This window comes from Manis pentadactyla, chromosome 16 (assembly GCF_030020395.1).
Source record: "Manis pentadactyla isolate mManPen7 chromosome 16, mManPen7.hap1, whole genome shotgun sequence".
NCBI classification, from domain to species: domain Eukaryota; kingdom Metazoa; phylum Chordata; class Mammalia; order Pholidota; family Manidae; genus Manis; species Manis pentadactyla.
In genome coordinates this window covers 54,202,812-54,224,889 of record NC_080034.1, presented here as the reverse complement: position 1 = coordinate 54,224,889, position 22,078 = coordinate 54,202,812, and the positions used below count along the sequence as shown (strand labels likewise).

General features: G+C 35.2%; 1 protein-coding gene across 1 annotated transcript in view; it reads left to right on the top strand.

Annotated features, from left to right (window-relative positions):
* LOC118930936 (bromodomain adjacent to zinc finger domain protein 2B-like) overlaps window positions 1-22,078 on the top strand; it is a 102,471-nt gene that overhangs the window by 33,341 nt on the left and 47,052 nt on the right. The window contains exons 6-10 of the mRNA XM_057493935.1: window positions 4,871-5,081; window positions 9,721-9,813; window positions 9,929-9,990; window positions 13,172-13,237; window positions 14,882-14,947. Coding sequence (XP_057349918.1) covers window positions 4,871-5,081; window positions 9,721-9,813; window positions 9,929-9,990; window positions 13,172-13,237; window positions 14,882-14,947 — 498 coding nt within the window. The remainder of the gene's footprint in view (window positions 1-4,870; window positions 5,082-9,720; window positions 9,814-9,928; window positions 9,991-13,171; window positions 13,238-14,881; window positions 14,948-22,078) is intronic.

Genomic DNA, 22,078 nt, shown 5'->3' with positions numbered 1-22,078 from the left:
CATCACCTACTCAAGGTGAGGTTCTGGGATCGCCTGAGTCAGAGTGACCCTAGTCTGAGCTCCCAGTTAGAGATGCTTGTCCTTTGAGGAGAGGACGCTCTCCAACTTAACCTCTGTAGAGAATGTGCCTTTATAGAGTAGGTGCCTCAAGTGTCTTAAGTAGCGGAAACTGTCTTTATCATTACAGGCTAATAGTATACTGGTATGTGTTACAGTGTAGAGTGAATTTTACTCATTTACTGTGATTATTTCATTCTGTCTGAAAAACATAAACCTTTTTTTTTCTTCTCTCTCACCATAGCATTTATAGAAATGAATGTGTTACTGCTAATGATTAAAATTAGTAACTGTAGAAAGAACTATAATGGTATAAAAGGCTTGATCTGTCACCATCTCTATCTTCTTAGTCATCTTTTTTCTCTTTATCCTGTTTCTTTTAAATCTTAAGATTTTCAGGAACCATTTACTATCTTAGTCTTAGAAATTAAAAAAAGAATAAACTCCTTTTCATGCATAATTTCTGAATGATGAAAAAGCATAGGAATCAAATGATATAAATTGTATTTCCTTTTTCTAAGGAAAAGTTAACTGAGAAAAATACTTCTTTTTCTTGTCACCCACAATTGTTTTGACTGTTGAGTGAATTAAAGTTTTAATACAAACTTGACATTTTCCTAACAATCCAGTTCTCATTTTATGAAATCCTGGAGTCAGAGGATAGCCGGTTACATGAAACGCCGTTAGAAAGTATTTATTTATAAATGCCAAAAGCAAAAATGTAAATGATGTCACTTGTCAGGTGAATTTTGGACATCAACATAATCTGTTCCTTTTTGGACACAGGTATATTTTCCTAACTGAGTAAAATATAACTATTAAATATTATGATTGGATTAAAAAAAAAGATTGATTGAACCCTTGAAATTCAATCAAAAGCTCCCCATGCTGGTGAACATAAAGCCGTTCTGCTGGCTTCCTTCTTAGAGTTTTATGGTGTAAAAATGCAGTTAGTACAACTACTGATCCTACTGACTTCCTTTGAAATCTCAGCAAAAATTCTCTCAGAATTAATATTTAAAATGGGAATTACTGAAAAGATTTAGTATAGAGATTTTTTTGACATGTAGACACTGAGTATATGCATTGGTTTTTTCTGTAACCCTGCCATAGCATCATCTTGACTATGCTTTCATGCCTGAATACTGTGATCAGTATCAAGTATAAAAATGTCTTTGTAATATCAGTGAAGTACATGTAGTGGCTAAGACCCCAGGTTTTAGAGAGAGAGACAGTCCTGGGTTCAAATCACACATTTCTGTTCCTTATTGCCAGTGTACCTCAGGGAATGATTTAACCTCACTGGGCCTGTGATTCCCTCAATGGTAATATAGGGACAGTAAAACCCACCTTCCTAGGTAAAATGATTATGAAGATTAAAATAAACAGTGCATTCAAAATGCCTCGGACAAAGCACGGTGCTTGGACTGTGGGGTGTAACTGTCATCCATGATGGGGGCAAGAGCAGTGCTTGTGTCCATGGCACCCACTGTGTGAGGTCATCATATGCCATGATTCTGAGCCTGGCACCACAGCATAAAGGGCAGTCAGGACTGCTGGCTCTGGCTGCAGAAGTGCCCAGAGTGGTTCAGGTTCAGGCTGAATCCTGCTTTGATATTCTTTGAACGAATAAGAAACATTTAAAAAATTTTCTTAAGTCTTCACACCAAAGGAATTCTCTGTCAAAAAAGAAGTATAAGGTAATGTAAAATTGTTCTAGAAAGGTTATTTTGAAAGGATGCTTTTCCTATGTCTGGATATACTACTTTGGACTCTAAATAAGGTCATATAACAGTGTATTTGATTTGATTGCCTTACGGAGGACAACCAGCTCTTGATTATTACCTCTGCACTAAGCAGGCTTATTCCTGTAATACACTGGCGTTATGCTGGTGTATGTTTCCATCAACCTTTTTTATCTTCTCTCTCACCATAGTATTTAGAGAAATGAATGTGTTACTGAAAGATTTAAATTAGTAACTGTAGAAAGGAGAATTATAATGGTATAAAAGGCTTGATCTGTCACCATCTCTATCTTCTTAGTCATCTTTTGTCTTTATCCTGTTTCTTTTAAATCTTAAGAAAGATTATTTTCAGGAACCATTTACTATCTTAGTCTTAGAAATTAAAAAAAGAATAAACTCCTTTTTATGCATGATTTCTGAATGATGAAAAAGCATAGGAATCAAATGATATAATTGTATTGCTTTTTCTAAGAAAAAGTTTACTGAGAAAAATACTTTTTTTCCTCACCCACAATTGTTTTGACTGTTCAGTGAATTAAACTTTTAATACAAGCTTGAGATTTTCCTAACAGTCCAGTTCTCATTTTATGAAATCCTGGAGTTAGAAGATAGCCCAATACATGAAACACCCTTAGAAAGTTTTATTTATAAATGCCAAAAGCAAAAATGTAAATGATGTCATTTGTCAGGTGAATTTTGGACATCAGCATAATCTGTTCCTTTTTGGACACAGGTATATTTTCCTAACTGAGTAAAATATAACTATTAAATATTATAACTGGATTAAAAGAAAGATTAATTGATTGAACCCTTGAAATTCAATCAAAAGCTCCCCATGCTGGTGAACATAAAGCTGTTCTGCTGGCTTCCTTCTTAGAGTTTTATGGTGTAAAAATGCAGTTAGTACAACTACTGATCCTACTGACTTCCTTTGAAATCTCAGCAAAAATTCTCTCAGAATTAATATTTAAAATGGGAATTACTGAAAAGATTTAGTATAGAGATTTTTTTGACATGTAGACACTGAGTATATGCATTGGTTTTTTCTGTAACCCTGCCATAGCATCATCTTGACTATGCTTTCATGCCTGAATACTGTGATCAGTATCAAGTATAAAAATGTCTTTGTAATATCAGTGAAGTACATGTAGTGGCTAAGACCCCAGGTTTTAGAGAGAGAGACAGTCCTGGGTTCAAATCACACATTTCTGTTCCTTATTGCCAGTGTACCTCAGGGAATGATTTAACCTCACTGGGCCTGTGATTCCCTCAATGGTAATATAGGGACAGTAAAACCCACCTTCCTAGGTAAAATGATTATGAAGATTAAAATAAACAGTGCATTCAAAATGCCTCGGACAAAGCACGGTGCTTGGACTGTGGGGTGTAACTGTCATCCATGATGGGGGCAAGAGCAGTGCTTGTGTCCATGGCACCCACTGTGTGAGGTCATCATATGCCATGATTCTGAGCCTGGCACCACAGCATAAAGGGCAGTCAGGACTGCTGGCTCTGGCTGCAGAAGTGCCCAGAGTGGTTCAGGTTCAGGCTGAATCCTGCTTTGATATTCTTTGAAGGAATAAGAAACATTAAAGAAATTTTCTTAACCTTCACAGGAAATGAATTCTCTGTCAGAGAAGAAGTATAAGGTAATTTAAAATTGTTTTAGAAAGGTTATTTTGAAAGGATGCTTTTCCTATGTCTGGACATACTACTTTGGACTCTAAATGAGGTCATGTAACAGTATATTTGTTTTGATTGCCTTACGGAGGACAACCAGCTCTTGATTATTACCTATGCACTAAGCAGGCTTATTCCTGTAATACACTGGTGTTATGCTGGTGTATGTGTTTCCATGAGGAGACTTAAAGTGGGAAATCCGAAATATCCCAAAAGTAGACAAAATAATGTACATCATGTATCTATCATCAGCTTTAGAAATTATCGTATCAACAATATTGTTTTACATGTATTCCCATCTACTCCTTCTCTTACATAATTTGATGAAGCAAATCTTAGACGTTGTACTTCATCTGTAATTGTATCTAAAAGATAAGAATTCTTGTTTTCTACAAAAGTATCAGAATACCAAGAATACCATTATCATAATTTAAAATGATAATTTCTTGATATCATCAAATATCAGACATTGTTAAAATTTTCATTGTTTAAATTCTTAACTGTCAGAATTTCCTGGACAGTTTGTCTATTTGAATGAAAATCTAGGTAAGATCCAAACATTGGGCATGTTTGATACATCCCTTAAGGCCCCTTTAATCTTCCCACAGTGTTTTCACTTCTTGAAATTTATTTGTTGAATAAACTGGGTAATTTGTGGGATTTCCTTCAGACTGGATTTTGCCATGTAATTTAATATACACGGCAAATAAATTTTCCCCGTTGTTAAGTTATAGTGATTTAATCTAGAGGCTTAATCATTTCCAGGTTTGGTTTTTTGGGGAGGGGGAGGATTAGTTCATAGGTGATGAAGTGAACCTCCATCAAGAGGCTGTTGGTCCAGTTGTCTCCCTTTTTTGGTGATTGGCAACCATTCAAATGTAATGCTTAGATCCATTAATTCATCAGATATTGCAAAATGCTAATAGTCTGACTCTTACTTTCCTTCTTGATTTATTAGCTGTGTTTTTTCTATAAAGAGAATCTTTTGGTTGTTATTTGGATAGCTTCATGTTTGGTTGAACTGATACTCCTGAGAGCAATCCATAGAGGTGTCATCACTCAACTAATCTTTTCAAATACCTGCCAACTTTATAGTCATTATGGTTCAGAAATGGTGATTAAGATATATGTCTTTATATGTTTATAGTTACAGGTATATATCTGTCAGTGTATTTAAAGTTGAAATCATTAAAGTAAGAATACCAAATATATACCAAAAGCCATGAACAATTATAAATGTAACTTGAATTAGAAACTAAAATTTCTAAAGGTTACAACAGCTTTATAAAAATTAATATGTGCAGGTTTACCTAGAATTTTCCAACATATTGATCACTTGTGTTTATTTTGTTCATAATATTTTATTTCTATAAAATGTTAATTAAAAGGGAATGCAGTGGTGTCCTTTGAAAGAAGAGGATGCCATTCCCCATGTGAGGGCAATGGAAGCTCATGGAGGAAGACCACCAGATCCAGAGAGAGAGCGACCAGGAGAGGATACCAGCGTGAGACAGCGAAGCGGTCGGCCTCCTGATGTTGGCGGTGCTGAATGTGTAGATAACACAGATGCCAAATTGCTAAGACAACTGCAAGCTCAAGGTAGGAACATGCATCAGTCACTGTAAGAACTGTACTAAAATGTGTTAATTATTTCTACATGTATTTGACATAGGAATGATTGATAACTACTCTCAGTTTCTAAAAGGTAGGTAATTGTGTTCAAATAAAATGAGAAGGAGTCCCACTGGTAACTGGAGTTCTTTGATTTAATAAGCGCCTTTCAAGAGTCATACTCATAAACACATCATACCCTGTGTGTTTAGAATTACAAAGGTAGGTGATGAACTTTTCAGGCTGGAAACTCATTTGAACAGCTCCCAATTCCTTGTGGTGGTACAAGGGAGTAACTCCAAAATATGTGGATCTGTGGAGTAAATTTTCAGTCAGAGAACTCCAATTAGCGGTAAGTTTTAGTTTGGGTTCTTCTGTAGCCTGGATATATAACATTTATTTTCAAAATGCCCAACTAATAAACTTACATCAAAAAGTATCTTAAGATCACTAGAAAGTATCATTTATCAAGTACAACGTGCTCAAAGTAACCTCAAATGTGTTCATGATTCAAAATTATCTTGAATTATCAACATGAAGTTCCCATGCTATGTCTCACACAGAGAATGCTGACTACAATAAAATAGTTCTGCTATGAAGTTTGAATTAAGTAGTTACAAGTGTGAAGCCTCTTGAGGCTGTCTCGATATATATCAATGTGTTCATGTCTTATATTCATAAGCATATATGTAAATGTATATCAATACGTGCTTGTATCATAAACATAATATCCATAAGAGTTTAATAATAAAAACTGACTTAAAAGACTGACAGGATTTTACTACTTCTCATAGTTTTTTTTTTTGGGAGGGAAAGGTTGACTGACTTCTATTTATTGTATACACCATTATAATACTGACTTCTCTGTAGCTCTGTTGTTTTCATTATAAAACAAGTATGCATGATAAAAGCTCATAGAGCATAATGCTTTAAAGTAAGACATTGACTCTCACTGACTTTAAAATAGAAGACACTCACAAGTTGGATCATAATTAACAGACTTTTGGTAGTCTATCCAGAAGTGTGTACATACACTCACAGACACACATTCAAACACATACTTATGTGTACACATGCAAATGTGATGTTCATATATGTATATGTTCTTTTTGATTTCTAAAATAAATGAACTTACTGGTGTATATACCATTCAGCTTTGTTTTTTTCCACTTAATTTTTCTTGGGCATCTTTCTATACAGCACTTAAAAATCAACCTTACACTTCCAGTGGCTGAATAGTAGGTGAGGCAAAGTATGGCTGTACCATACTTCACTTACTCAGTCTCCTTTGATGAGTGTTTCAGCTATTTCCTCATCTTTGCTATCGCAAACAATGCTGCAATAAAAACATTACACATATCTTCATTCTTTGACGGGTATGGCTATCCACAGTATAAAATTTTAGAGATAGAATCTCTACTCCAAGGGTATGTGCATTGTCAATTTTGGTAGAAAGCAGGCAAATAGTGTCTCCAAAGAGGTTGTTCCAATTCATACTTCCACCAGTGGCATATAAGTTAACTGCCTGGCCTGTAACTTAATGTCCTGTAAGTTTTTCTCTCCTTTAGTATGTTAATTTAGTACTTTTTGTGTTATTTCATTGGGTTACTATTAAGACTTTAATCTCTCCTAAATAGTTACTAGAGAAGGTTTAAAAAATGTTAATATATGAAGATATATACATACATGATGAATTTTTAAAATTAGTATTGTCAATAAACCACTGACTTTTCTGAAGAATGTATAATAGTGGGAAGTGTGCATTTTTTACATGAAAATAGGAAAGCTTGAAATTAACTGATAACCAAAGCAAGGGATTTTCACGCCTGTTTTGCATGTCTATCACAAGTACCATTCATACTTAGTATTCAAAATGGCAACTTCATATTTGCAAAATTAACTAGATTTTATTTTAACAAAATAGAAGGTAATTACTCAACTTTTGCCCAGTGTTTTCACCCCTTTTAGATTTCAAATTGGTTTGTATTCTATGACGTAGCTCTCCCTTATATTATATTGCATTTCGTAAATTGTTACCTTTGACCTATGTACATATTTTTTCTCAACATATATATATAAATATTAAATAGTTAATGTAACTAAATGTTATTAATATTTACAAATATATTTGGTATAATATGCATGTTCTTTGGAAGGAAAGAAAGTAGAAATGAGTCACCTTATCACCCCTTTTATTGCTAAAAGACTTCTACATTAACACTTTGGGGTGTTGTCAGAGGAGATTCTAGGAGTTCCTGTCATATTTTATTATCCTAGTTGGACTCATCTAGGCTTGTAAAACGTCTTAATTTGAAGGAAGGTCTAGAACAATAAAATAAATGTGGATTTTGAATGTGAAATGAGAGCTCTCTATCTTCTCAGAGAATATAGATTAGAATCTGACAGTTTGAATATAAAAAAGTCTTTCAAACTATATAAACAAACTAGCTTGTTAATTGACCAATACTGTTAATATCTGAAATGCTCTAATATATCTAATATACCAGTCAATTTTATTTATCACAGAATCTGAAATGTCATTGCTGTACAATGATTCATTGTTTTAAGATAGGCCAGTGCAGAAGGAAAGTGCTGCCAATTGTTAGATACATGCTGGTTTAGACATGTTTAAACACTTCATTTCAAAAATAAACTTTTCTTTTTGATATTTAAGAAAGTAATCTCCTAAACCATAAAAGATACTTATCAAGTTAACATTTCAAAAGTTAGTCATAACAGATAATATTCAACAATCATAAACCAAATAAATGAGACGTTGGTAGTAGCTTATCCCTCAGAGCCTGGGTGAAGTTTCTGTGCCTCTTAACTTCTCGTACCTCCTCCATAGCGTGCCTGATTTTTTAACCTGTTTTTCCCATCTTCTCTAACTGCTTATAATAAAAAATTTTAAGCTATATGAATTTTTAATGACTTACAAAAATTATGTCTTCCTTGCTAAAGTGAAAAGATAGCGAGTTGAACTTTTTAGTGTTTTTCTGTCCCAAGGGTTTAAAAATAAAAGTTAACTGTGCACCTGTGTAGAGTTTGAAATTGCTGATATATTCACACACAAATACACACCATATACATTACAGAGTTTCTCAGCTGTCACAGAACATATGGTTAAGTCCTTTTTAAAATCTCAAGGCATTTAAATTTTCTTAAAGATTTTTAGGACTAGTATCATATATAGACCTGGAGTCAGAAAGATGTGGGTTTATATCTTGGCTCTGCCATTTAACCTCTGTGAGCCTTAGTTATTTCATTTGTAACCAGTGTGTAATGTTGCATATCCTCTAAGGTTGTTATGAAGATTAAACAAGATCATGTAAATTTAATACGGCAGTTCAATAAATGGTGGAAATTATTAGTGGAGTTCAAGTGATTTGGGTTTTAGTCAAGTATATTCATTACTAGTGAGAATATAATATATAGGTTTCTTAAAACTCTTCATCTGTTACAAAATTTAAAGCAATATCTAATGTTAAGTATTCTAGAGTGATTTTGTAAGTGATATTATGATAGACCACTTTTATAGTTAGAAGTATTCTGACCAAGTTTGCCAGCAGAAGAAAGCATGACATTACAAGCTTTCTGTATCAGTCACCTATTGCCACAGTAATGCTGGGAAACAAGCACCCGCAAAACCTCAGTGGTGAACAATGCCACGTGGTAATTGGTTAGGCTGATAGAGTCCACCGGAGGTAAGGTAGGCAGCTCTACTGATCTTACCTGGCTTTGTTCACGTGTGTGGAGTCAGCTGACTCCCTGTGTTCCAGCCTCTGGCAGCGCAGCCTTAACATGTCCTGATGATAAAGGTCAAGACAGAAGAGTGAAACTACACTTGTACTAGTACAGAGTACACTCTCAAACTTACACTTGCAGTCACAACTGCTAACATCCTGTTGGGCAAAGATCACGTGTCTGAAGTTCGTATCAAGGGACAAGAAAGTAAATTTCACTTCTTGATGAAAGGAACTGCAGTCACATTTGCACGTAACATGGATAAAGGGAGGAATGAAGAATTGGGGCCACTGATTATGTAGATCTCTCCCAGTTTCATACATTGTCCTTAAAAATAATGAGAACTAGATTGTCCTTAAACCTTGTTGATATTCTGTATTATTTTTATTTAGATTTAGTCCCTCTGTGTCATAAATGAAATAATCACTGGATTCAGAAACTTTACCATTTTTATAGCTGAGTGAAATACTATGTTTGGCGGGGGGGCTTTGTATTCTATTTTGAGTTCTTTTGCATTATTGTTATTTGTAAGACAAGCTAAATCATTCTTTTTACATATTAGCAGCTACTTTCCTCCTAAACAGGGATTATGTGAAATGTGGAAAAAAAATGGACTTAAATTAGCTTCTGTGATGAGGATTAAGAGAAGCATCATTTTTGTGTGCTTCTGTGTATGGAGCTGTGATGAAAAAGTTGGTCAATTTCTAAAGGAAGTAAGCATTGGTACTTTCTGCCACACCATTTTTCTACCAGTATCTAACTTTAAACAATTTTCTTAAAAAGTATGTCCTTTATCATGATGCCATTCACATAGTTAATTGTTTTTTGGTTTACAGTTAGGTAAAGTTGTTAAAAGTATTCCTTGAAATTTTGTGTTTTTCAGAAAAAGCCCGACAAGCTGCACAAATAAAGCTTTTGAGCAAACTCCAAAAGCAGGAACAGGCTCGCATTGCCAAAGAAGCTAAAAAACAACAAGGTGAGTGAGTTAAACGAAAACATAAACTTGAAGAGTGAGTACTGGGGAGTTCACAGGAGGCTTCTCTTCTTTGTTCCTTTTCTGATGATACCTGTGTTTTGGCTTTTCATCATAGCAATAATGGCTGCTGAGGAGAAGCGACAGCAAAAAGAGCAGATAAACATTATGAAACAACAGGTATGTTCATGCACTGAACTGGTTTTATAACAGGTGGTACTTTGGGAGTTGATTTACTTATTGTATATGTACATTATTCTTATTTGATTTATGAAATAACTTTCATACTTGTTATATATCTTATTTAGAGAGTTATCATCTTCCTTTATTTAAAATTCACCTAAATTTTAAACCAAGTCTCTAAAGAAATGATACCAAACAATACAATTATGTAAGTACTTTTAGTATCCTGATAGACTGAATGTAAATTAACATCTTGAACAACTTTGAAGATTTGGTCCCATTGCTTCTGAATGTTTAAAAATTATCCCCCAAAATGAGAAAGCATTATTTTTGCATATCCAGTGTTTTACCCAGTGCTCTCCTCTGTGTAGTTTTTAAAATTAAATATAGATAGATGAAATAACTTTTTAACTCTTACAGATAAAGCCTACATGGGAATATACTCAACTTCCTCTAAGATGGGAATGTGTAAACTACTCTATCTCCACATACTCATCTATTAAAGCAAAAAGGAAATGGGGGGAAGTACTATTCTTTTAAAAATTTTAAACTGCAAGTAGTTATTTCTGAGTCAGTTGTTTTATAGAGAAGCTGCTAAATAATGGCTTGGCTTGTTCTTGATGTGGTTATCTCTAATAATGTAATGAATACATTTACTTAAATACTTTCTGTATTGACTAAAGTAGTATGATTAGAGTTGATGTAAAATTGAGAGAGAATTTAGAATTTGTAGTCACGCATGCACGTCATTTGTAGAGTTAAATATCGGCTCTCCTATTTAATAATTCATGACCTTAGATGAATTAGTTAACCTCTCAGCCTTGATTTCCTCCACTGTAAAAGAAAAACAATTGTATTATGTGAACATTGAATGAATGTAAAGTGCCTACCACCGTGACTGGAAAAAAAGCAAATGCTTGCTTTCTAAAAGATAGATATAAAACATCAAAATGTTTGGTATACTCTTACTGTAATTTAATGTAAACTTGAATTCTGTTAATTGTAACTGCTAAAGACACTGTAAGGTTGACTTTAAAATATATAGTGTGATGAATATATTTATTAAAATACTGTAAATATTTACTGCCTACTACAGTATATGTGAAAATAAGTTCATTTGAAGCTGAAATACTGTTGTTTCTGTTACAGTTTTTAATAGTTTATCCTATTTCCAAATGGCTTGAGACCAGTTGTATTCCATTAGCATTTTAAATTAGGCTTTGTGTGACCTAAGCCTACATAGTGTGCTACTCATCAAAAAAAAAATTGATTTTCCAAGTTTCCAGGAGCAGTAATACAAGTGAACTGATATTAGATATTGATCAAGATGCTTATCTGAGACTAGTCTTAGATTACCATCTGACTTATTCCTAATTGCCAGCAAAGTAAATTAAAGTCATGCAGAGTCTATTTTAAAGGTTGCAGTAGATCTAGAATAAAATAATTAAAATAATAGCATGTGCTTCTCATCCTCAAGATTTTTTTTTCCACCTAGTAGGCCAAAAATACCACCCGACAGTCCTCAAGGCAGTTTTCCGGAAGTGTACAGAGGCCTTGTTATGAAGCAGGAGCAGAGGCAGTGGGAACTGACCAGGGCTCTCCACTAACTGCTTGACTATAGGCAAAATATTTATTTTCTAGGACCTTCAATATTCTCTTAGGTGAAAAGAAGATAATTTCAACTCCTGTATTGTTATTTTTTTAAATGATCAATAAGCTACTTTATATAAAATGCCCAGTTCATTGCATGGATACTCAGTATTATTAGGTGAACACATATTGTAATAATTTATAAATAATGTTTATTTTTGATATTCCTAATGAAAGTACTACCAATGTACATCTATATAAATCACTCAGACTAAAACAAAGCTCTATACTGGGTGAGTTAAGTCCAAGGTTCTATACCTATTTCTGTGCTTAAGAGATTAATGAATGACTTTTGTTGACTTGATTAAAGATTAAATTCAGAGTATCCTTAGGTCTCAAGTTCTGTTCTAAATAAATATTTCAAATGTGGATCAAGTGCAACCTTCTGTAAGACTTGGAAATAAAACAAAAGATACACTTGTATGTTTATTTTTGGCGAGCTATAATATTCAAAACCTAGGATCACAATCAGCAAAATCATAGAATGTGATCAGTCTTCTAAAATCACAACAGAAATTCCAGAAATCTCATTATCCTGCAGTGAATCCCTGCAGGGAATCAATAACATCAATGCAAAAAAAGAAATAAAAATGTATTAAAGTATAGTTTCAAAAGGTACAACTGGCATCTGGAAATAGGGGTGGGTATGGTAATATAAAGTAGTATAAAATATGTCAGCTCTGAAAATCCTAGGAAAGCTGCAATTTACAAGTAGGGCAATTTAGGTGTATTTTTTAAAAACTATCCTCATCAGTGCCAATATGGGACTTTCAAAGGGATTTATGAATGTAAAATTGTTAACGATGTGCTTATAGCATATGCAATGATTTTTAAAAATGAAAATGTAACGTTATCAAAATGTAGATTGCTGAATTCAAACAATAACTACTACATTACATTTAGATAATGTGAGCACCACTTATAAGTTATTAGAAATTATTTCTGTATTTTCCTTACTGTAGTTATTGAAAGTAATGTCATTTATCATGTTACGGCAATTGTTAACACTTCGTACAGTCATGATGTACTGTGCACTTTTTTAAGCGTTTTTGATTTAATTGTGACAGTGAGAAAAAGAGCAAGTGCCTCCCCTATTTTATGCAAGAGTAGTTCTATTTGTTCAGGTTCATGCAATGAGTGACAGTAACTCAGGACTAGCGTTAGGTGTCCTGATTTCCTCATGGACTGTTTTATCCTACTTGTCTGTCCAATATTTATTTCCGAATGAGTATTACTTGTACTTGCTAATATTTATAAAGACTTGAGTATAACCAGCTTGGTTTATGTTGTTTCTATATACTTATTTAGCATTTGTATTTTAAAATTGTTTTGAGATACTTTATAAAGTGATACCAATTTAAGACAGGTGGCATATATATAATGTTAAGGTAAATAATTAAAATTTATATCCAGCATGGGCAACCTTTGTTAAATCTGTACTTTTTTCTTTAATTATTTGATTCCACTTAAATACCTTCCACCTAGATATTTAGTTTATTATCTTAAATTGTCATAATTTTTCCTACAGGAAAGAATTAAGAGAATACAACAAATCAGAATGGAAAAAGAACTTCGAGCCCAACAAATTCTAGAGGTAGAATTCTTAAATTTGATATGATTAAAGTAATATAGTCATGTATTTTAAAGTCTGAAAAATGAAAATTTTATCAGTATGTTCTCTCACTCATACACATTAACATGTCCATCACAAATTATCTGTAAACATAATGCGTAGAATAAGGACCTCTCTGAACCTTACTAGGCAAGTTTATCTAATCCTAATAGTAAAAATCCAGGAAATAAGTAAAGGGAAAAAAAGGGGAAAACCTCTCAATAGCCAATATAGTCATAAAGATCATACGTTAAAACTCATGTTCTTTACTTTTCAAAACATCATTAAGTCTTATAGTCAGATACCTGCTTTTCATTTAGAAATAAAACATGACCAAAGTAAAATTGTGTTTAATGTGGAAATAGTCTAAGCAGGTTTGTTTTCTGAGTTTGGACAGAACTGGGCTGACAGAATAGGGCTCAAGGACATGCTGGCAACAGCAAAAGGAATAGCTAAAAGACAGCAAGGGAAAATAGGATAAAGAGAAACTCCAAAGCCTAGCAACAGTCTGTAATCTTGTAGTTAAAAAGGAAGCAATTTTCAACACCTTAATGGCCCAAAGGCATTTCTGTTATCAAACTGTGTAGTATAGTAACTGATGTCAAGAATAACTGCTCAAGTCTTCAAGAAAAAGCCAAATTATGTTAAGTGTGCTGTGTCTATCTGAGCTGTACGTGTATATGTCTCAAAATTATCCAAAGTACTTTTGTCCAAAATAAGCTTTTTAATGTTGAAAATTATTATAACCCAAACCCTTAGCTGTTCAGGAAACTGTTGCCATAAAAATTGGCTCATTCCCTGAGCAATGCGGTTAGCTGAGGTTTTCACAGTTACAGGTTTTTTCCTTCTAAAAACATATACACATATTCCCTTACCCATTTCAAATTAATTTTAAAACCCTCCAAATTGAAAATATTAAAGTACTTTGGCAATTACTACTAGATAATTATGAAGCTACTAGTTAATGACTTGAAGATTATAAAGCTCAAATTTGATAGCATGAGCTTGATATTCACAATGTGCTTCATGAAAGTTATGTTTCCATTATATTAGGGAAAAAAAACCTTGAATTTAACCACAGTAGGTTAAATCGGGTTTAATGTTTCATTTATGTTATTTAAGTAATGGATTTATCTCAAATTTAAGTACTACAAAAGAAACTTCAAATAAAGTAGACACATGCATTTTAAAATGTTACTTATTTGTCCTTTAACCTTTATTGTTAAAATCTATCCCGTTTTTCTAAACTTTCTACACTGATCATGTTTTTCTTTAAAAAATCAGAGAACAAGCAACAAATGACATAACATCACTTTTCTGTGATTAAGTTTTAAGGTAAAATAACACTCAAATTATTTCAGAATTTTTACAGAGTTTGAAGAAGAAAGCCTGACATACTGTTACGATTTCAGAATTTTTTTGTATATCTTAAGTGTAATCTATACATTAGAAATGAAATTAGTATGTTAAACGTAACAATCTGAGGGGAAATCTCTAATTGTCTACATACATGTTACATACTGTTCTGTACCTTGCGAGGCATGGAGCTCCATTTTCAAGTCTGAGGTTATATTCAGGTTGTGGTGGTGCTGTTGCATGACTTTGAGACCTATTTTATATGCACAGGCTAAAAGGATAAAGAAGGAAGAAGCTGCAAAAGCCAAATTTTTGGAGGCTGAGAAACGAAAACAGGTAAATTTAGAGGACAGTCAGAGTTTTTAGTTTTTTAAATTTATTTTGTTATCCTTAATCCACAATGACATGAAGAACATTATGTTTACTAGGCTTCCCCCTTCAACAAAGTCCCCCCCACAAGTCCCATTACAGTCACTGTCCAACAGCGTGGTTAGATGTTGTAGAATCACTACTTGTCTTCTCTGCGTAGCACAGCCCTCCCCATGCCCCCACCCCACTTTATACATGGTAAAGGTAAGGCCCCCTTTCTGTTTGCCTGCCCTTATCCCTCCCTTCCCAACCATCCTCCCCAGTTCCTTTCCCTTTGGTAGCTGTGAGTCCATTCTTGGGTTCTGTGATTGTGCTGCTGTTTTGTTCTTTCAGTTTTTGTTTGTTCTTATACTCCACATATGAGTGAAATCATTTGTTACTTGTCTTTCTCCACCTGGCTTATTTCACTGAGCATAATATCCTCTAGCTCCATCCATGTTGTTGCAAATGGTAGGATTTGTTTTGTTCTTATGGCTGAATAATACTCCACTGTGTATATGTACCACCTCGTCTTTATCTATCCATCTATTGATGGACACTTAGTTTGCTTTCATTTCTTGGCTATTGTAAATAGTGCTGCGATAAACATAGGGGTGCATCTGTCTTTTTCAAACTGGGCTGCTTCATTGTTAGGGTAAATTCCCAGAAGTGAAATTCCTGGGTCAAATGGTATTTCTATTTTGAGCTCTCTGAAGAACATCCATACTGCATTCCACAATTGATGAATTAATTTACATTCCCACCAGCAGTGTAGGAGGGTTCCCCTTTCTCCACAACCTCGCCAACATTTGTTGTTTGTCTTTTGGATGGTGGTGATCCTTACTGGTGTGAGGTGATGTCTCATTGTGCTTTTACTTTGCATTTCTCTGATCACAAGCGATGTGGAGCATCTTTTCATATGTCTGTTGGCAATCTGAATTTCTTCTTTGACGAACTGTCTGTTCCACTCCTCTACTCATTTTTTAATTGGATTATTCGCTTTTTTTTGTTGATGTGCGTGAGCTCTTTATATATTTTAGATGTCAACCTGTTATTGGATCTGTCATGTATGAATATATTCTCCCATACTGTAGGATACCTTCCTATTCTAATGATGGTGTCCTTTGCTGTACAGAAGCTTTTCAGCTTGATATAGTCCCACTTTTTCATTTTTGCTTTTGTTTCCCTTGCCCGGGGAGATATGTTCATGAAGAAGTTGCTCGTGTTTATGTCCAAGAAAGTTTTGCCTATGTTTTCTTTAAAGAATTTTATGGTTTCATGACTTAAAATCAGATCTTTGATCCATTCTGATTTTCCTCTTTTGTATGGGGTTAGACAATAATCTGGTTCCATTCTCTTACATGTAGTTGTCCAGTTTTTGAATACTGTGGCTTTGTAGTAGAGCTTGAAGTTGGGGAGTGAGATCTCCCCCACTTTATTCTACCTTCTGAGGATTGCTTTGGCTATTCGGGGTCTTTGGTGTTTCCATATGAATTTTTAAACTATTTGTTCCAGTTCGTTGAACAATGTTGTTGGTAATTTGATAGGGATTGCATTGAATCTGTATTATTTCTTTGGGCAGGATGGCCATTTTGATGATATTAATTCTTCCTAGCCAAGAGCATGGGATGAGTTTCCATTTGCTAGTGTCCTCTTTAATCTCTCTTAAGAGTGTCTTATAGTTTTCAGGTTCGAAGTCTTTCACTTCCTTGGTTAGCTTTATTCCTAGGTATTTTATTCTTTTTGTTGCAGTTGTGAATGGAATTGTTTTCCTGATTTCTCTTTCTGTTAGTTCATTGTTAGTGTATAGGAAAGGCACAGATTTCTGTGTGTTAATTTTGTATCCTGCAACTTTGCTGTATTGCAATATCAGATCTAGTAGTTTTGGAGTGGGTCTTTAGGTTTTGTTTTGTACAGTATCATGTCATCTGCCAATAGTGACAGTTTAACCTCTTCTTTGCCAGTTTGGATTCCTTGTATTTCTTTGTTTTGTGTAATTGCCGTTACTAGGACCTCCAGTGTTATGTTGAATAGCATTTGGGAGAATGGGCATCCCTGTCTTGTTCCCGATGTCAGGTGAAAAGCTTTCAGCTTCTCACTATTATGTATGATGTTGGCTGTGGGCTTGTCATATATTGCCTTTATTATGTTGAGGTACTTGCCCTCTATATCCATTTTACTGACGGTTTTTCTCATGAATGAATGTTGAATTTTGTCGAATGCTTTTTCAGGATCTATGGAGATGCTCACGTGGTGTTTGTCCTTTTTGTTCATGTGGTGGATGATGTTGGTTGATTTTCGAATGTTGTACCATCCCTGCATCCCTGGGATGAATCCTACTTGATCATGGTGTATGATCCTTGTGATGTATTTTTGAATTTGGTTTGCTAGTATTTTGTTGAGTATTTTTGCATCTACGTTCATTAGAGATACTGGTGTGTAATCTTTTTTTGTGGGGTCTTTGCCTGGTTTTGATATTAGCGTGATTTTGGCTTCATAGAATGAGTTTGGGAGTATTTCCTCTTCTTCTATTTTTTGGAAAACTTTAAGGAGAGTGGGTATTATGTCTTCTCTGTATGTCTGATAAAATTCAGAAGTAAATCCATCTGGCCCGGGGGTTTTGTTCCTGGGAAGTTTTTTGATTACCGCTTCAATTTCTTTGCTGGTAATTGGTTTGTTTAATTTTTGTGTTTCTTCCTTGGTCAGTCTTGGAAGGTTGTATTTTTCTAAGTCCATTTCTTCTAGGATTTCCAGCTTGTTAGCATTTAGGTTTTCACAGTATTCTCTAATAATTCTTTGTATTTCTATGGGGTCCATGGTGATTTTTCCTTTCTCGTTTCCGATGCTGTGGGTGTGTGTTGATTCTCTTTTTCTCTTAATAAGTGTGGCTAGAGGCTTATCTATTTTGTTTATTGTCTGAAAGAACCAGCTCTTGGTTGCACTGATTTTTTTTTTGTATTTTATTCCTCAATTTTATTTATTTCTTCTCTGATCTTTATTATGTGCCTCCTTCTGTTGACTTTAGGCCTCATTTGTTCTTCTTCTTCCAATTTCGATAATTGTGACATTTGACTATTTATTTGGGATTGTTCTTCCTTCTTTAAATATGCCTGGATTGCTATATACTTTCCTCTTAAGACTGCTTTCGCTGCATCCCACAGAACTTGGGACATTGTTTTGTTGCCATTTGTTTCCATTTATTGCTTGATCTCTATTTTAATCTGGTTGTTATATACTTTCCTCTTAAGACTGCTTTCGCTGCATCCCACAGAACTTGGGACATTGTTTTGTTGCCATTTGTTTCCATTTATTGCTTGATCTCTATTTTAATCTGGTTGTTGATCCTTTGATTATTTAGGAGCACTTTGTTAAGCCTCCATGTGTTTGTGGGCCTTTTTGCTTTCTTTGTATGATTTATTTCTAGTTTTATTCCTTTGTGGTCTGAAACGTTGGTTGGTAGAATTTCAATCTTTTTGAATATACTGAGGCTCTTCTTGTGGCCTAGTATGTGGTCTATTCTGTAGAATGTTCCATGTGCACTTGAGAAGACTGTATCCTGTTACTTTTGGATGTAGAGTTCTCTAGATGTCTTTTAAGTCCATCTGTTGTAGTGTGTTGTTCAGTGCCTCTGTGTCCTTACTTATTTTCTGTCCAGTGGATCTGTCCTTTGGAGTGAGTGGTGTGTTGAAGTCTCCCAAAATGAATGCATTGCATTCTATTTCCTCCTTTTAGTTTTGTTGGTATTTGTTTCACATATACCGGTGCTCCTGCGTTGGGTGCATAGATATTTACAATTTTTATATCTTCTTGTTGCAGTGACCCCTTTATCATTATGTCATGTCCTTCTTTATCTCTTGTGACTTTCTTTGTATTTAAGTCTATTTTGTCTGCTACTAGTACTGCCACACCTGCTTTTTTCTCCCTGTTGTTTGCTTGGAATATCATTTTCCATCCCTTGACTTTTTGTCTCTGCATGTCTTTGGGTTTGAGGTGAGTCTCTTGTAAGCAGCATATAGATGGGTCTTGCTTTTTTATCCATTCTATTACTCTGTGTGTTTTGATTGGTGCATTCAGTCCATTTACATGTACGGTGATTATTGAAAGATATGTACTTATTGCCATTGCAGGCTTTAGATTTATGGTTACCATAGGTTCAAGGTTTGCTTCTTTAGTATCTTACTGCCTAACTTCACTTGCTTATTGAGCTATTGTAGACACTGTGTGGTGATTGTTTATTTCTCTCCTTTCTTATTCCTCCTCCTCCATTCTTTATATGTTGGGTGTTTTATTCTATGCTCTTTTGTGTTTTCTTTAACTGGTTTGTGTGTAGTTGATTTTGGTTTTTTCCTTTCGTTAGTATTTGGTTGTTCTGGTTCCTTTGCTGTGATTTTATTTTCTCTGGTGACATCTGTTTAGCCTTGGTAGTGCTCCCATGTAGAGCTGTGCCTCTACAATACCCTGTAAAGGTGATTTGCGGGAGGTAAATTCCCTCAACTTTTTCTTGTCTGGGAATTGTTTATTCCCTCCTTCATATTTAAGTGATAATCGTGCTGAATAGAGTATTCTTGGTTCAAGGCCCTTCTGTTTCATTGCATTAAATATATCATGCCATTCTCTTCTTGCCTGTAAGGTTTCTGCTGAGAAGTTTGATGATAGCCTAATGGGTTTTCCCTTGTTGGTGACCTTTTTCTTCTCTCTAGCTGCCTTTATAACTATGTCCTTTGCCTTGATCTTTGCCATTTTCATTATTATGTGTCTTGGTGTTTTCCTCTTTGGAGTTCTGTGTGCCTCCGTGGTCTCTGCAACTATTTCCTCCCATTTTTTGGAAGCTTTCAGCAATTATTTCTTAAAGTGCACTTTCTATCCCTTTTTCTCTCTCTTCTTCTTCTGGTACCCCTATAATGCAAATATTGTTCCATTTGATTTGGCGACACAGTTCTCTTAATATTCTTTCATTCCTGGACATCCTTTTACCTCTCTCTGCGTCAGCTTCTCTGCGTTCTTGTTCTCTGATTTCTATTCCATTAACAGCCTCTTCCACCTCATCCAGTCTGCTCTTAAGTACTTCGAGAGATTATTTTATTTCTGTAATCTCCCTGCAGACTTCATCCCTTAGCTCTTGCATATTTCTCTGAAGATCCGTTAGCATGGTTATGACCTTTATTTTGAATTCTTTTTCAGGGAAATTTGTTAGGTCTATCTCCCCAGGTTCCTTCTCAGGGGAGGATGTCTAGGTTAGTCTGGTCTGTATGAAATTCTTCTGTCTTTTCATGGCAATAGAGGTAGTTGTGGGGAGCTGTCGTGAATGTCGGGTGGGAGAACGTCCCTTCTTGCTGGTTTGTGGCCTTCCTCTCATGGAGAACGGCGACCCCTAGTGGCTCGTGCTGGGCAGCTGCACGCAGACGGGGTTTCTTATTCTTGCCCGTTGGTTGTGCAGGAAGCTCTGCTCTGTTGCCGTGGGCTTGGCCATCCTCAGGCTACTGTCCTGCTATGGCAGAGCCACGTCGGAGGGGAAATGGGAGGGAGGCTGTTTATCACTGTGACGGGGCTCCGAGCTGCGCTGCCACTAAGGGGGTGGGGCACCTGGAGTTCTGCGGGGTTCCCAGTAACTGGGCTGATTGCGCTGGGGCGCTGCCCTCCAGCTGTGAGGCTCCTGTCCCTTTAAGACTTCCAAAAAGCACTTCGTTTTCTTTGTCCAAGGGACGCAGGCTGTGGGGACAGCTCGCAGGTTTTACTGTCCTGTTTCTCTAGCATCCAGATCCCCACACGCTGTGTGTCTGCGCTCCTGGTGCGGATGGCTGGGGCTGGGTATTTAGCAGTCCTGGGCTCCCTTTCACTCCCCACTCTGACTCCTCTCCTCCCCCCGTGAGCTGAGCTGAGGGGCACTTGTGTCCCGCCGGGTGCGGATTCCATCTTACCCCCTTTGGAGGCGCTCAGTTCTCGCAGGTATGGATGTAGCCTGGCTGTTGTCCTGTATCTTCTGGTCTTTCTTTTAGGGATAGTTGTATTTGTTCTATTTTGAAAAATAAATGGTTTTTGGAGGAGGTTTCCGCCACTCTACTCACGCCGCCATCTTGGCTCCTTCCCCTATAATGATTTATAAGTAATGCTTATCTCTGCTATTGCTAATGAAAGTACTACCAAATATATATATGTACATCTTTATAAATCACTCAGACTGAAACAAAGCTCTCTACACTGGGTGAGCTAAGCCCAAGGTTCTATACCTATTTCTGTGCTTAAGAGAATAGTGAATGACTTTTGTTGACTTGATTAAAGATTAAATTCAGAGTATGCTTTGGTCTCAAGTTCTACTCTAAATAAATATTTCAAATGTGGATCAAGTGCAGCCTTCTCTAAGACTTGGAAATAAAACAAAAGATACATTTGTATGTTTATTTTTGGCGAGCTATAATATTCAAAACCTAGGATCACAATCAGCAAAATCATAGAATGTGATCAGTCTTCTAAAATCACAACAGAAATTCCAGAAATCTCATTATCCTGCAGTGAATCCCTACAGGGGATCAATAACATCAATGCATAAAAAGAAATAAAAATATTAAAATATAGCTTCAAAAGGTACAACTAGCATTTTAAATAGGGGTGGGTATTATAATATGCAGTAGTATAAAATGTGTTGGCTCTGAAAATCCTAGGATAGCTGCAATTTACAAGTAGGGTATTTTAGGTGTATTTTTTTAAAACTATCCTCATCAGTGCCAATTTAGGACTTTCAAAGGGATTTATGAATTTAAAATTGTTAACGGTGTGCTTATAGCATATGCAATGATTTTTTAAAATGAAAATGTAACGTTATCAAAATGTAGATTGCTGAATTCAAACAATAACTACTACATTATATTTAGACAATGTGAGCACCACTTATAAGTTATTAGAAATTATTTCTGTATTTTCCTTACTGCAGTTATTGAAAGTAATGTCATTTATCATGTTACGGCAATTGTTAACACTTCGTACAATCGTGATGTACTGTGCACTTTTTTAAGCGTTTTTAATTTAATTGTGACAGTGAGAAAAAGAGCAAGTGCCTCCCCTATTTTATGCAAGAGTAGTTCTATTTGTTCAAGTTCATGCAATGAGTGACAGTAACTCAGG